The 12,603-nt window shown below is 39.4% G+C and overlaps 1 protein-coding gene across 1 annotated transcript; it reads left to right on the top strand.

Annotated features, from left to right (window-relative positions):
• The first annotated feature begins 6,611 nt into the window (after nucleotides 1–6,611).
• On the top strand, nucleotides 6,612–12,314 carry LOC122653723 (protein disulfide isomerase-like 1-4). Its single transcript, XM_043847659.1, has 12 exons — nucleotides 6,612–7,209; nucleotides 8,400–8,529; nucleotides 9,407–9,572; nucleotides 9,663–9,781; nucleotides 9,893–9,973; nucleotides 10,346–10,432; nucleotides 10,518–10,592; nucleotides 10,796–10,864; nucleotides 10,949–11,029; nucleotides 11,137–11,271; nucleotides 11,758–11,814; nucleotides 11,933–12,314. The coding sequence occupies exons 1-12, from the start codon at nucleotides 6,671–6,673 to the stop codon at nucleotides 12,098–12,100; spliced, it is 1,707 nt and encodes a 568-aa protein (XP_043703594.1). The 5' UTR covers nucleotides 6,612–6,670; the 3' UTR covers nucleotides 12,101–12,314.
• The last annotated feature ends 289 nt before the right edge of the window (nucleotides 12,315–12,603 follow it).

Below are 12,603 nucleotides of genomic sequence, written 5' to 3'. Positions count from 1 at the left end.
GTGTTGATGGCAGCGACGGCTGGGTTGGATCGAAGCCATAGATAGGAATACAGAAGTTCCAGAACAGGACACCCAAAACGAATATGCTTAAACTTCCTTTTCTTCGTTTTTTCTCTTCCCCAAATCCCACCTCCATTTGTATGCAAGGATACCATTGTCCTTTAGGGCTAAAGATGAAGATTATCTGACAAATTCTGAAAATAAGAATAAAACATGGTATGTTAATTAAGTTTCTTCCCTAATTTTTTCTTCTTTTTTTTCAGAAGGTCTCAAGAAGGACCAAGGTTTTCAAATTTGGATCCCCTCCCTGCAACTAACCTCCGCATCACCATCTCACACCATTCATGGGATGTGATTCACACACCCCATGGGCAGTGTGAGATGGGTTAGGTGTGATTCCCAATCCATGGAGGCTAGGAGAAAAAAAAGGGTTTTACTTGGTGTTACTATGGTTGGTAATAGTGTTATATCAGATTTATAACGAAGATTGGACCATAAAATAGGAATAGAAATGGTAATAGTCATGTCAGCTTCATAATGATCTTAAATCCTTAATCCTATATGTAAAATCCCTTTTGCTTGTTTATTTGTTTTATGAAACATCCTTAATCCTATATGTAAAAACCCTTTTGTTACTAGCACTCTCCATCTCCCTCTTTCTTCTCCCTACACCACTAGGAATACGGTGGTGTGAAGTTTCTTTTTAGGAATTTCTCCGCCAAGTGCGTGCCTCTTTGATAATCTGGCTTGTCCGTGATTATTTTGTTTTCTACTTTCCTCTCATCTTTCATCATGAGTGAAGCATCCAACTCACATACTCTTCCTTAATTTGCACTATGGTCAGATTACTCTCTTGCTAATTTGGATGTTGACGATTTGTTCCTTAAGGAAGAGTTTGATGGTTTAGCAAATCAGATCTGGGATCATGTCCTAGTGGGTCAGGTCATCTCTGGTAAGCCCTACCGCCGCCAAGCAGTAATAGAAGGTCTCGTTTCTACATGGAATACAAAGTATAAGGTTAATGTCTCTACAAGCGGATCGGTATATGTTTCATTTTCATCACTCGTTGGACATGATCAACATGTTGGAGGAGGGAGGCCCATGTGTTACGCCGCCATCCCTGAACCATAGGAATACCTAATCAAAGTGTACACATACGCTCTACAACCACCAGGATCACTGATGCAGTATGAACGACTAATTCGTTCACAATGACAATTAATAGATCAAGAAGGAAAGTAATAATATAATGCCACCAGAGTCTACGGAAACTACTGGTAGCATACATCTAACTGTGATTAATGTTGTTATACAACCCTTACCCAAATTACATTTCATTTCCTATCAATATATATGTATTATATAAGGTTTATACAATACATCTTTCATGAAAGGAAAATCAAAAGAATACACCATTGAATAAAAAATCAAGTTTGTCAAAGTGTATCAAAAGATGGGCACCCGGCCCAGAATTATTGTCCCCCTGAGGAACACATCTCACAGTAGCACTCCAGTCTATGCTCTTCAAGCTCTAGAGCCCACCAATCCTCATAACCAGCTTCGGGAGTCTTGTACTCCACAGCACTCAGACCAAATGTACATGCATTGTCTGAAAAAGTGTTTTCCTCGAAGAGTGAGCTCCACTAAGCCCAATGAGCAGCTAAGCCACACAAGCATGCACATAAAAATATGAATGATGTTGACTGCAAACTATACATGATATACGGATACCAAGGCATCCCATACCACCACAGTAAATCGCACATCATATACAGTTTACAATCATGCTACATGAATGCATGATAATGTTCAGTTTTATTATTACCTACCTAACAACACAGGCTAAGTCGATAAAGCACTATTGCAACACCCTAAGTAGCATCTCTGGTGTCGGTACCATAAACTGATGATATCTCGGCGATGACAAACCCGAGTTGGGCTAGAAGCCTGCTATACCGAACTCCACCAAGAGTATGTACGCAAACCCCCTTGTCAAACCCTATCCTGGCGTTCGAACCGAAAGACGGTCGATGCCTGAACTTCCCGGTGGGTTGTACCTCGAATAACGATCGGGACCCATGGGTTTGACCGACACCTAAAACCCTATTGGTAAGGGTCATAGTACTGGTGTACAGTTATCCTATTGCATAAGCCAGAGGTCGAGTCCATAGATACCGAAAGACGATCGATCGGCTATCCTCTCGCCCCCTCTAGCCTATACATACACATATAAAGTACAGAATGTGAATGCCGAAGACAGTCGGTTGGTCACCATCCTGTTTCCCACCTAATGCAGCAGACAATTCTAATACAACAGTGAGTACGACAACCTTAGGTCCAACTCCTACCGGTACCTGGATCATGTTTCCAAAACCTGGTTCTACATGCCATGATTTGCTTATCTGTATCGCAAATCCTGGCCCAGCACCGACCGACACCCGGATCCCATTTCCAAATCCAATCACATACGCATATCAGAAATCGTAAATGATATATATCACAAGGCATGAAATGTAAATTCACAACAAGCGTGTATTCATAATTCATTTCCTAAGTGCATGTTCTATCATACTTTCATACTATCAACATACATGCATGGTTTGCAATCACAAGGGCACATCCAAAAACAATCCATAAAATAAGTCAATCGCTTAACTCACTCACCTTGATCTTGAACAAACGATTTGATTTCGAGTTTTGTATCCCGCGCTAGTGCATCCTAGAATAGGGAACAATGTGTAATTAGGTTAGTGTTTACGACCTTAGGAAGTGGGCCCCCAAAAGAAGCCACATTGGACTAAAATAGGGCCGCCGACAGGAACAACAACTCCCACTGGCTAGAAGGTTCCTGCCTGTCCTTCATGCCAGTCCTCGACAGTAGCCCAGGAGCAGCCCAGGTGGTTCCTACTGGTCATGCTGTATTCACCAATCCAAGATTGGTTATGAAGTTATGGGATTTTGGCTCATAGGGGACATACCCCAGGGTCTTACGGGGCTCCCTAGCCATGAGGACCATCTCCATTCTTTTTTTTTTTTTTTGGTAAGAAGGACCATCTCCATTCAAGGGCTTAGGGTATCAACCCTTTTGGATTTATAATCTCTATGATTTTCTATGGTTTCTTCCCACAAGAATGGAAGGGTGAGTACATGGGGTAAGAGGACTCATTTAAGGTCTTCAATGTAGCCTAAACCATAACCACAGGAGAAGCATTCACAAATTAATAGAAAACCCCCAACATTACTAAACCTAAACCCAAGGTTCACTCATAGGAGTTGGGATTTCAAATAGGAATGGAATGGTGGTTATAATTCATTTGGCTTTCATTTAGTGAGAATGACACCTTCCATTAATGACTTCCTCACTTAGGTAGGTGGAGTTCCATTAATGGTAGCTGATTCCAAATCCAAAGTTAAGAGGAAATAAATGTAGGGAGAGAAATGAGGTTCAAGATAAGGTTATGTACCCACCATAACCAAGGCATTAAGGTCAGCCATTAATGGCCTCCCTCTTAGGTGAGTGGAGCATTCATGGTATGCTCAACCGACCCAAACCGTAGGTCTCTAAATAGGAAAATGAGAGAGAGAGAGAGAGAGAGAGAGATGGGGGAGGATACTCACCAAGGTAGGAGATGAGCTTAGGGCTTAGGCCTGAGTTCCACTCCTCTTCCTCTTCTCCTTCTCCTTCTTCTCTTCTCCTTCTCCTTCTTCTTCTCCCTTGCTCTCACGATTTCTCTCTATTCTCTCCGTTCTTTGAGTTTGCAAATGGGAGGGAGAGAGAGAGAGAGGATATTAGCTAGGTTAGTGAGTACTTTAGACCTTAGGGTCTGTTTGGATGGACTCTAAACCCATAGGTCCAATTAGTTAGGGCTTGTTTGGATAGACATAAGTCTTTAAGTTATGTTTTAGTTCATTGGGCTTTGTAACCCACTTAGGCCCACAACCCAAGGTATCAACTTAAGAAGAAAGGTTCCAATATACTAAGCCCAAGTTAGTGTTACTAAGGGATAGGTAGGTCCCACTCAATCTAGGTAGCATATGCATACACACTCTGATCAATACTCCGACACAGTGATTTGCATGAGTCAAATATGATGATTACAATGCATGGTTGAGTTGGGCAATCATGGTTAATGGCTTACCCCCAATCATTTAGAAGTGGTGGAGGAAACCGGAGTGGGCCTTGGTCCACAAGAGGGTATCCCCAGATGCTCCTCTATCGACGAACTTCCCCCTGTTTCTGTCGATGAATCTATCCTTGACGACCTTCCACGTGTCACGATCGACAATCTTGTGTGATGGCTTGAATATCATGGCCCACAAGTCTCTAACATATTCCGTCGTCAGTTTCACACACAACGTTCAAACCAGATCGGAAGATCAAACTGGGTTTTAAACCGGGTTTTGGGCACAAGTTTAACACCATGGTTTGTGGGTGGTAATTTACTTGTGTTACAGAAATGATGTGAGGAGGAATATTAGTTGTTTGATAAGGTAGAAATGTGGGTGCAGCTCCATGGGATCCCAAAAGTATTATTCTCTCTCGAAATCGCCATGAGAGTCATCCTTTTCCAAGGTCCTCACTTGGGCCAAAGAGTTAGTTTTTTCCATTGTCGGGTTACTATCAACATCTTAAAGACCCTTCACTCATCAATCTCCATTAGAAGAAGGTCTGAGTCTCACACCACTGTGGTTATCAAATACGAGCGGTTGCCGACCTTTTGTTATTTTTGCGGTCGAATTGGGCATGAAGCTTCCAGGTGTGTTACTCTTTTCGATGAATAACAAGTCCATCAATTTGAACATGGCTACTCGAATTCATGAATGTTTTAGAGAATTGTTTATATATATGAAATTGCACCAAATGATAATTCCTATGACCCTTATATTTTGCTTTTTGATGAATCAAGGTTGAATCTACATTTACATGAAACTTCATGATTTGGGTCCAGATAATATATCCTAAGCACCCTATTCTGATCCAACCTAAATTCAAATAGGTTGCGGTTTCGAACTAAACGCAGCTGGAAATTTAGGATGGAGCATTTAGTGGATCTGATCTATTCCATCTTGTGCTCTGCTTAAAATGAAGCACGCAGAATGTATTAGGGGTAAGACCTGCCCATAAGGCATTGTTTTCTCTAGGTCTTTGTTGGTTATATCCTGAATTCCCTATTTATTTCAAATCTGCAATAGGGTTTGATGAATGTGCTAACTAATGCTTAAAATCAATTGTCTCTTAAAATCAGATTTTTGGTTTAGATTTCACAACCCAATTAAATCTGGGTCAAAAGGTTATGTTACCCTTGATCACTTCAAATGCTACTTGGATGTTCAGCTTAGAATTGGGCAGAATTGGGTTTCTGTCTATTTGAGAATCAACCTTCACAAACATCTCCCTATTCCAAGATCAATGTCAAGTTCAATTTTAAATTATGGGTCTAATTCTGGTTTTTGACCAATCCCCCCCGCCTCCACCCAAAAAAAAAGGAAAACACTTCTTGTATAAGCATATAACCTTTTAAGCTTGATTCTAAACTTATGTTGTGTTTGTTATGCATTCTTATAAAAGATCCTAGGTCTAGAACGAATTCTAAAACAAGAAATAAAATAGAATCAGGTTTCAGAATGCATTCTAGATCGAAAATCTATTCAGGTTTCAGAATGCTTTTTAGACCGAAAATCTATTCAGATTTTAGAATGTGTTCCAGACCTAGAATCTATTCTGAGAATGCATACCAAACACTACTTAGAGTTATGAATCAGAATTGAGTCTTTATCTTGTTGGAATTTTTCTAGTCCAACAAGTCTAGAGAGTGTGTTTTTTTTTTATATCTGCCATGCAGCAGATTGGATAGAACTAAAATTTTGTTGACACATGGATCCAAAAGTTAATAACTTAATGGGGCGCTGTCTTCTGGATGGGATGCAGGGGCCACGCCGCGTGCACCAGCCAGTGAGAGCCCACGTGGTGGCACAAAAGGGGGCAGAATTTTCGTCATACATGGGGGGCATGGCGATCATTCCAGCCCCTGTTGTGCGTGGGCATGGCCCCTACGTCACATGCAAAAAACATTCTCCCTAACTTAACATATCTAAGACTCAATATGACCATATCACCCATTCCCCATGGCAAATCTGTAATGACTTTATTAGAACACGTGGAAGCACATGATTGGTCCACCGTATGAGACCCCATCAATTAGTTGAATCCCATGAATGTGTGCCACGAAGAGCAAACCTAAGCATAATAGTAAGGTTGCTCTATTGCGACCTCTGGTCTTAGGTTTGAGTCGAGAAACAGCCTCTCCGTGAATCGGGGCTAAGGGTGTGTACAGTATGACCCCTCCCAAGCCCTTCAGTGGTGGAACTGTGGAAGCCTCGTGCACTGGTTATGATAACCTATGCCCTGTGAATGTGTGCCACCTAGTAGCCAACATGTCACTTTTTCTATTTTCTAGGAGCAGAAGTAGTCTCCCACGATTTTAGCTTTAGTGAGATGGTGAAGCTTTGTCTTTCACATTTCTTTCAAAACCTACAGATCCGTTACAACTCACACGTCAAAATTTAACGGTTCAGCATTTAAACTTCTCCTCACAAATAGAAGAAGACCCGTCAGATCTTGAGCTATGAATCCTCCGAACCGGTTCTGTCTGGATCTTCTACTACGGCAATGGAGACTCGGATTCTTCTTCTTTCGTTATCAGTGCTTCTGCTCTTCAGTGGCTTCTGCTCTGCAACTCCCTCCTTTGACTCCTCTAAGAAAGACGAAGATCTCGACGAAGATCTTAGTTTCCTTGAGGAAGACGACGAAAAAGCTTCCATCGTCAACCACTCGGCTTCAAATCCGGAATTCCCCACCGATGAAGGTAATGAAGATTTCGACGGAATGTATTCCGATCAGGGGTCTTATTTGCAGCCGGAGTTTGACGAGAAGGATGTTGTTGTACTGAAAGATGAGAATTTCAGTAAGTTCTTGAAGAAGAATCGGTTCGTCATGGTGGAATTTTACGCGCCATGGTGCGGACACTGCCAGGTTTTTGCCCCGGAATACGCCGCAGCTGCGACTGAGTTAAAGGGAGTGGCGGCACTCGCGAAGGTGGACGGCACTGAAGAAAATGAATTGGCGGAGAAGTATGATATCCAGGGGTTCCCTACAATGTACTTTTTCATTGATGGAGTTCACAAACTTTATTCGGGCCAAAGAACCAAGTAACATCCTTGAATTCTTTGTTTTTCTTTTGCTTAATTTAGTTCTTTATCTCAGTTAACATTCACATAGATGATGTGGTAGATGTGACAAGTTTTGTTTAATCGAAAAAGGATTTGCTTCAGCTGTGAGCTTCCTAGCTAATTTCCATACGCTTGACTGCCTTCTGATTAATAGGCATTTTTTTCTTTTGCAAATGTTAGAAGAGAACATTATTAAAAGGAAGAATAAACTGGAGAAGAGAGGATGCTCCAATAAACAACCAAAAAAGCTGCATATCAAAAATTAAAAAATTCGTGTTAATTACATCCAGAATAAAATTTCACCCCTTGATGGTTGCCTCCCTATTGTCTTGAAGTTTGTGAACGGCAGTTCTTTAAGCCTGCAAAAGGGTCTCAAAACAATCTCAAAGGTTTTTATCATCTATAGAAATTCCCTTGTTGAAGGATATTTTTAGATTCCTCATCCCAATCAGTAAATTTTGAGTCTATCAAGAGAGGAGGGAAAAAAACAGAAAAATGAAATCTCCTTTTGACTGAAGGAACTGGTCATCTGGAAGCTAAGCAGAGAATAAGGGATTGTTAGGTGACACCAAAGAACCACATGAAATAAGATCATGCTGATTGAGAGATAATTCAGCAGATGAAAGGTGGTGAACATAGTCCACCCTCAGTTTTGCACTATATGCACCTGTTGATTATATAGAGCGTCTCAGTGCACGAGGCTCCTACTACTACTACAGGGTCTGTGAGGGGCAAATGTACGCGGCCTTACCCCCGCTTCGCGGGAAGGCTGTTTTCCATGTTTCAAGCTCACAACCTGTTGATCTTATAAAATTGTAAAATCTGTACTCATTACTACAATATGTAGAAATGCTTAAACACGAATTTGGTCGGATAAGTATTAGAAATATCAATAATAATCCATGGAACCAACTTAATTACTCAAAATTGTATTGGATTGAAGAGATTTATTATGTGGGGTTATTATATGGGGGGCATACTGTGTATGGTAGAACTAGATTCACTTTTTTTTTTTTTTATTATATAGTTTATTAGTTTTTTTAAGTTCTAAAACAATTTTGAGGGCAGTCCTTGTTTGGCTGTAGTGACAATTTATTGATTAATATTCTGAGACTGAATACCTTACTACACTTTTATGATGAAGGCTGATGATTTAATTTATTCTATAGAGATGCTATTGTGACTTGGGTTAAGAAGAAGACTGGACCTAGTATTTACAACATAACCACAACAGAGGATGCAGAGCGGATATTGAATACTGAAGATAAACTGGTTTTGGCCTTTCTTTATTCTCTTGTGGTACTTCCTTATTCTTCTTCTAGTTTTATGCTGGTAGATAGTGGTGCACTTGTTCTACAACTTGCACAATTACCCATATAAGCTCCCTTACCCTTCGTTGATTTTCTCTACTTAGTTTTCTAGTTCTCCATCTGTCCAACTTAGAGTAGTTATGTCATATTATGGTTATGTTGATTTCATGAAAATACAAGGATTTCCACATGTTTGTTAAGTTTGATTTTGGTAATGACTTTGGAGTCCAAGTGCTGGTGACTAATGACATCATCAAATTTTGTTGGTTTCTTTATTGGATTTGAAAGCTTAAGATCTGATGAAACTGCCTGCTGTTTGTTAGTATAGGTTCTAAAGTTGTTCCTTCAATGCCAGAACTCAATCTCCATGAATTACTGGCATTTGAAAAATTCAGTATTGACCAGCCCTGTCGGCGTGGTGTTTCCATCAATAAAACAATTTGTTAAACTTCGTTTTCTTCTAAACAACTCCTGCCTTCCCCCATCTGTACGAATGGTTTACTTTTATTTTTAGTTGATTTGAACATGGATGCATTTTTAACCAGTTTATTTTCTGCAATGTTTGAAACTTGATGATGGAAATGGACTTCTCCAAGTTGTCTCTCCCCCCCCCCCCCCCAGCTGAGCCCTATGCCTATGAGCCTAAAATTTTCAATTGTATAGAAAATTGTATAGTGAAGTCATAAGATCCACAAACTGCTTTAGTGACTTGGCTTAATTGAATTTAAAATTGAAAGGCCAATTTCCAATTTTGAGATCATGAACATTCATTTCGTTGGAATTTACATCATCTTAATATTCTAACTGAACTTTCTATCGTCTACCATGATTACTGGTTTCTCATCAACTTTCTCTAATAATGTCAGGGTCCTGAAAGTAATGAGCTTTCTGCTGCCTCAAAAGGTGAAGATTATGTTAACTTCTACCAAACTACCAGCCCTGATGTGGCCAAGCTGTTCCACCTTGACCCTAAAGTTAAACGTCCTGCTCTGGTCTTGCTGAAGAAAGAGGCAGAGAAACTAAGCCACTTCGGTTAGTTCCCTTGATGTATATGCATGGATTATGTACCATGAAACAATTAAATCCTCAAAACCATCACTGCTTGGTTTTTTATATCTACAGATGGCCAATTTACCAAATCTTCTATAGTTGAGTTTGTGCTTGCCAACAAGCTTCCTTTGGTGACCATATTTACTAGGGACAGTGCTCCTTTGCTTTTTGAGAATCCAATCAAGAAACAGGTAAGATCTGTGCCACTTATCACAGCTCTGATGTCAAACATGAACACCTTTTTGGACTGGTGGATTTTTTTATTCTCATTGTTTTGACATGTCAATTGCTTTTCTTTTCAGCTTTTGTTGTTTGCCACTTCAAACAGTTCAGAGAAGCTCATTCCAATATTTCAGGAGGCAGCAAAGTTTTTCAAGGGAAAGGTAACTTTGAATAATTTCATGGAGAAATCTGTCACTGGTATTTTACTTTAACACCTGTCTAGAACCCAGAATCAATTTCAAGCCAGTATTTGGATTTGATGTTTCACTGGGCTGGTATTCAGAGCGAGTATTTGGAACATGTCCAATCAATTTATCCCTACTGAATACTGCATTGATCTGGGAGTTGTTTTACATGTTTATCAATTTAAATTGCTCAATACAATGTCTAATCTACATACATCTTCTCAGATTTGTTCATGGCATTCCTTTATATGTTGTCCTACTTCTGTTGAAACTGGTTATCCTGCTTTCTATACCAAAATTATTAATGTCTAGCCTGGAATTCATTATGGTGTTTCTGATACGTTGCAGCTTATCTTAGTCTATATTGAAATGGACAATGAAGAAGTTGGGGGACCAGTTTCATACTTCTTTGGTGTCACTGGAGATGGTCCACATGTAACTGTCTTATTTCTTTCTCTTAATTATTTTTATACTTTTTTTGGGGATCAACAACTGTTATATGACATTTCATTGCCCGCAGATTCTCGCATACGCAGGAAATGAGGATGCCAAGAAGTACGTATTTGATGGTGAACTGACCTTAGACCGTATTAAGGTTGAAACACCTGAAAACTTTTCGTTCTAGATACCTCCCCCACCCACCCCCCAAAAAAAGGGAAACGAAAAAGATTCAAAATTGTATTTCTTGTTGGTGTAAATGATTGAACTGTAATGCATTGAACATAATTTACTTTTAATTTGGAAAATGCTTGATCTGATGCATGTATTCAGCTATTGTATTCTTCTGTTGTATGTCAGGCATTTGCAGAGGATTTTCTGGATGACAAGCTTAAGCCTTTCTATAAGTCAGATCCAATTCCTGAGTCTGTAAGTTTTTATTTTGTATTCTTGGTGCTTTTGTTCCATCTCATCTCCCTGAGCCAACTTCCTTCTATGTGTGTACTGGGACAGAACGATGGAAATGTGAAAATAGTGGTTGGAAATAACTTTGATGAGATTGTGTTGGATGAGTCAAAGGATGTTCTCCTTGAGGTAGTAATCTGCCTGTATAGTTAAATCTGAAAACCACTTGCATTTAATTTTCCTTTCTCAAATTTCTCTTTTAATTGGAATGATTCTGATATTTCTCTATGAACCAGATCTTTGCACCATGGTGTGAGCACTGCCAAGCACTGGAGCCCATTTACAACAAACTTGCCAAGCATCTGCAGGGCATTGATTCTATTGTCATTGCCAAGATGGATGGAAGCACCAATGAGCACCCAAGAGTAAAGGTCTTGATCATGAACTTCGACTTATAATAAGTTGTTTTTATGCTAACGTTAATCTGCTATCTTTTATACACATGAGGTGGTATGTGATCTACATAAGATTCTTATTCTACTTGCAGTTTGATGTTAGATGCTGTTTTATCTGATTGGGATCTGTATAGATTGCATAGCCAACTGTATATTGACATTTGGCATGACTAGAACTTGATCATTGACCCTCAACTGTTTGTTAAAAGGTGATACCTTGCATAAGGGTATCCTCGTTAAATCATAACCTTTCTGATTCTGTGCTTACTGCTTTAGCTTTCTAATTCTTCTATGTAGAAGCTTGTTGGAAATGCTGATTACTAAGTTTGTTATTTTTGGGGCTCTTAGTTTTAATCTTTTATGGTCCATGTTGGAAAGAATACCTGGAAAGGAGAAATAAAGGGAATAGAAAGGGCAAAAATTAACACTTCAATGAAAAATATTTCTGATTTTGTTTTGCAGGTTGATGGGTTCCCCGCATTCCTCTTTTTCCCTGCAGGAAATAAGAATTCTGATCCGGTTTGTGGAGCTAAAGATGAAAACTTATTTCCTCTTCTGTTAATTTTATTTTTTCTCTGTTTCAAAAAAAAATACTGAAGTTTGCCTTATGACAACATATGGTTTCGTCTTCAAGCAGATTACTTTTGAAGCTAATCGAACAGCGGTAGAATTATATAAATTCATCAAGAAGCATGCATCAATTCCTTTCAAGCTTCAAAAACCTGCTGGCACTCCAAAATCTGGTAGTGTTGATGCTAGTGGAAGCGAGAAGAGCAGTACTGAAGACTTAAAGGATGAATTGTGAATTAGCGGGATATGCTTGTTTATTTTAATCATCAGATTAGATAAGGATGGAAGAGTAGGTGGTTAGTGAGACAACGGGGAAACATCTCAGTTCTTCATGTATAAAATTTTGACAGTCATGCCTCTCCTTGGAAAAATCCAGTGAAAAAGCAATAAAAGCTCCTTATTTTTCATTTTCTTCTTACTAATATACAACTCTAGTTTTGTTATCCAAAATAGTAGGAAACCAAGCTTCTTGAGACTGAAAATGAGAAAGCTAAGCTTCTTAGAGAGAAGGCTGAAGAGTGGTAACAAACCTGTAACAGATCACGTGACGTTAGTTCAATTAGATTCTTGAGTTAGTTATTGGCTTCTTGTCAGCTGTCGTTTGTATAAATTTGTATTCCAAACTGTTACAACATTAAATGAAAACCATTCTTATACTGGTATCAGAGCTGTAACCGCTTTGACGAGTCTCTATCTTTCTTTTTCTCTGAGTTCTTCGTTGTTCTTCAATTGCGTCAT

Source organism: Telopea speciosissima, chromosome 3 (genome assembly GCF_018873765.1).
Source record: "Telopea speciosissima isolate NSW1024214 ecotype Mountain lineage chromosome 3, Tspe_v1, whole genome shotgun sequence".
Lineage (NCBI taxonomy): Eukaryota > Viridiplantae > Streptophyta > Magnoliopsida > Proteales > Proteaceae > Telopea > Telopea speciosissima.
Note: the sequence above shows the minus strand (reverse complement) of the source record. Positions and strands in the feature narration are given on the sequence as shown.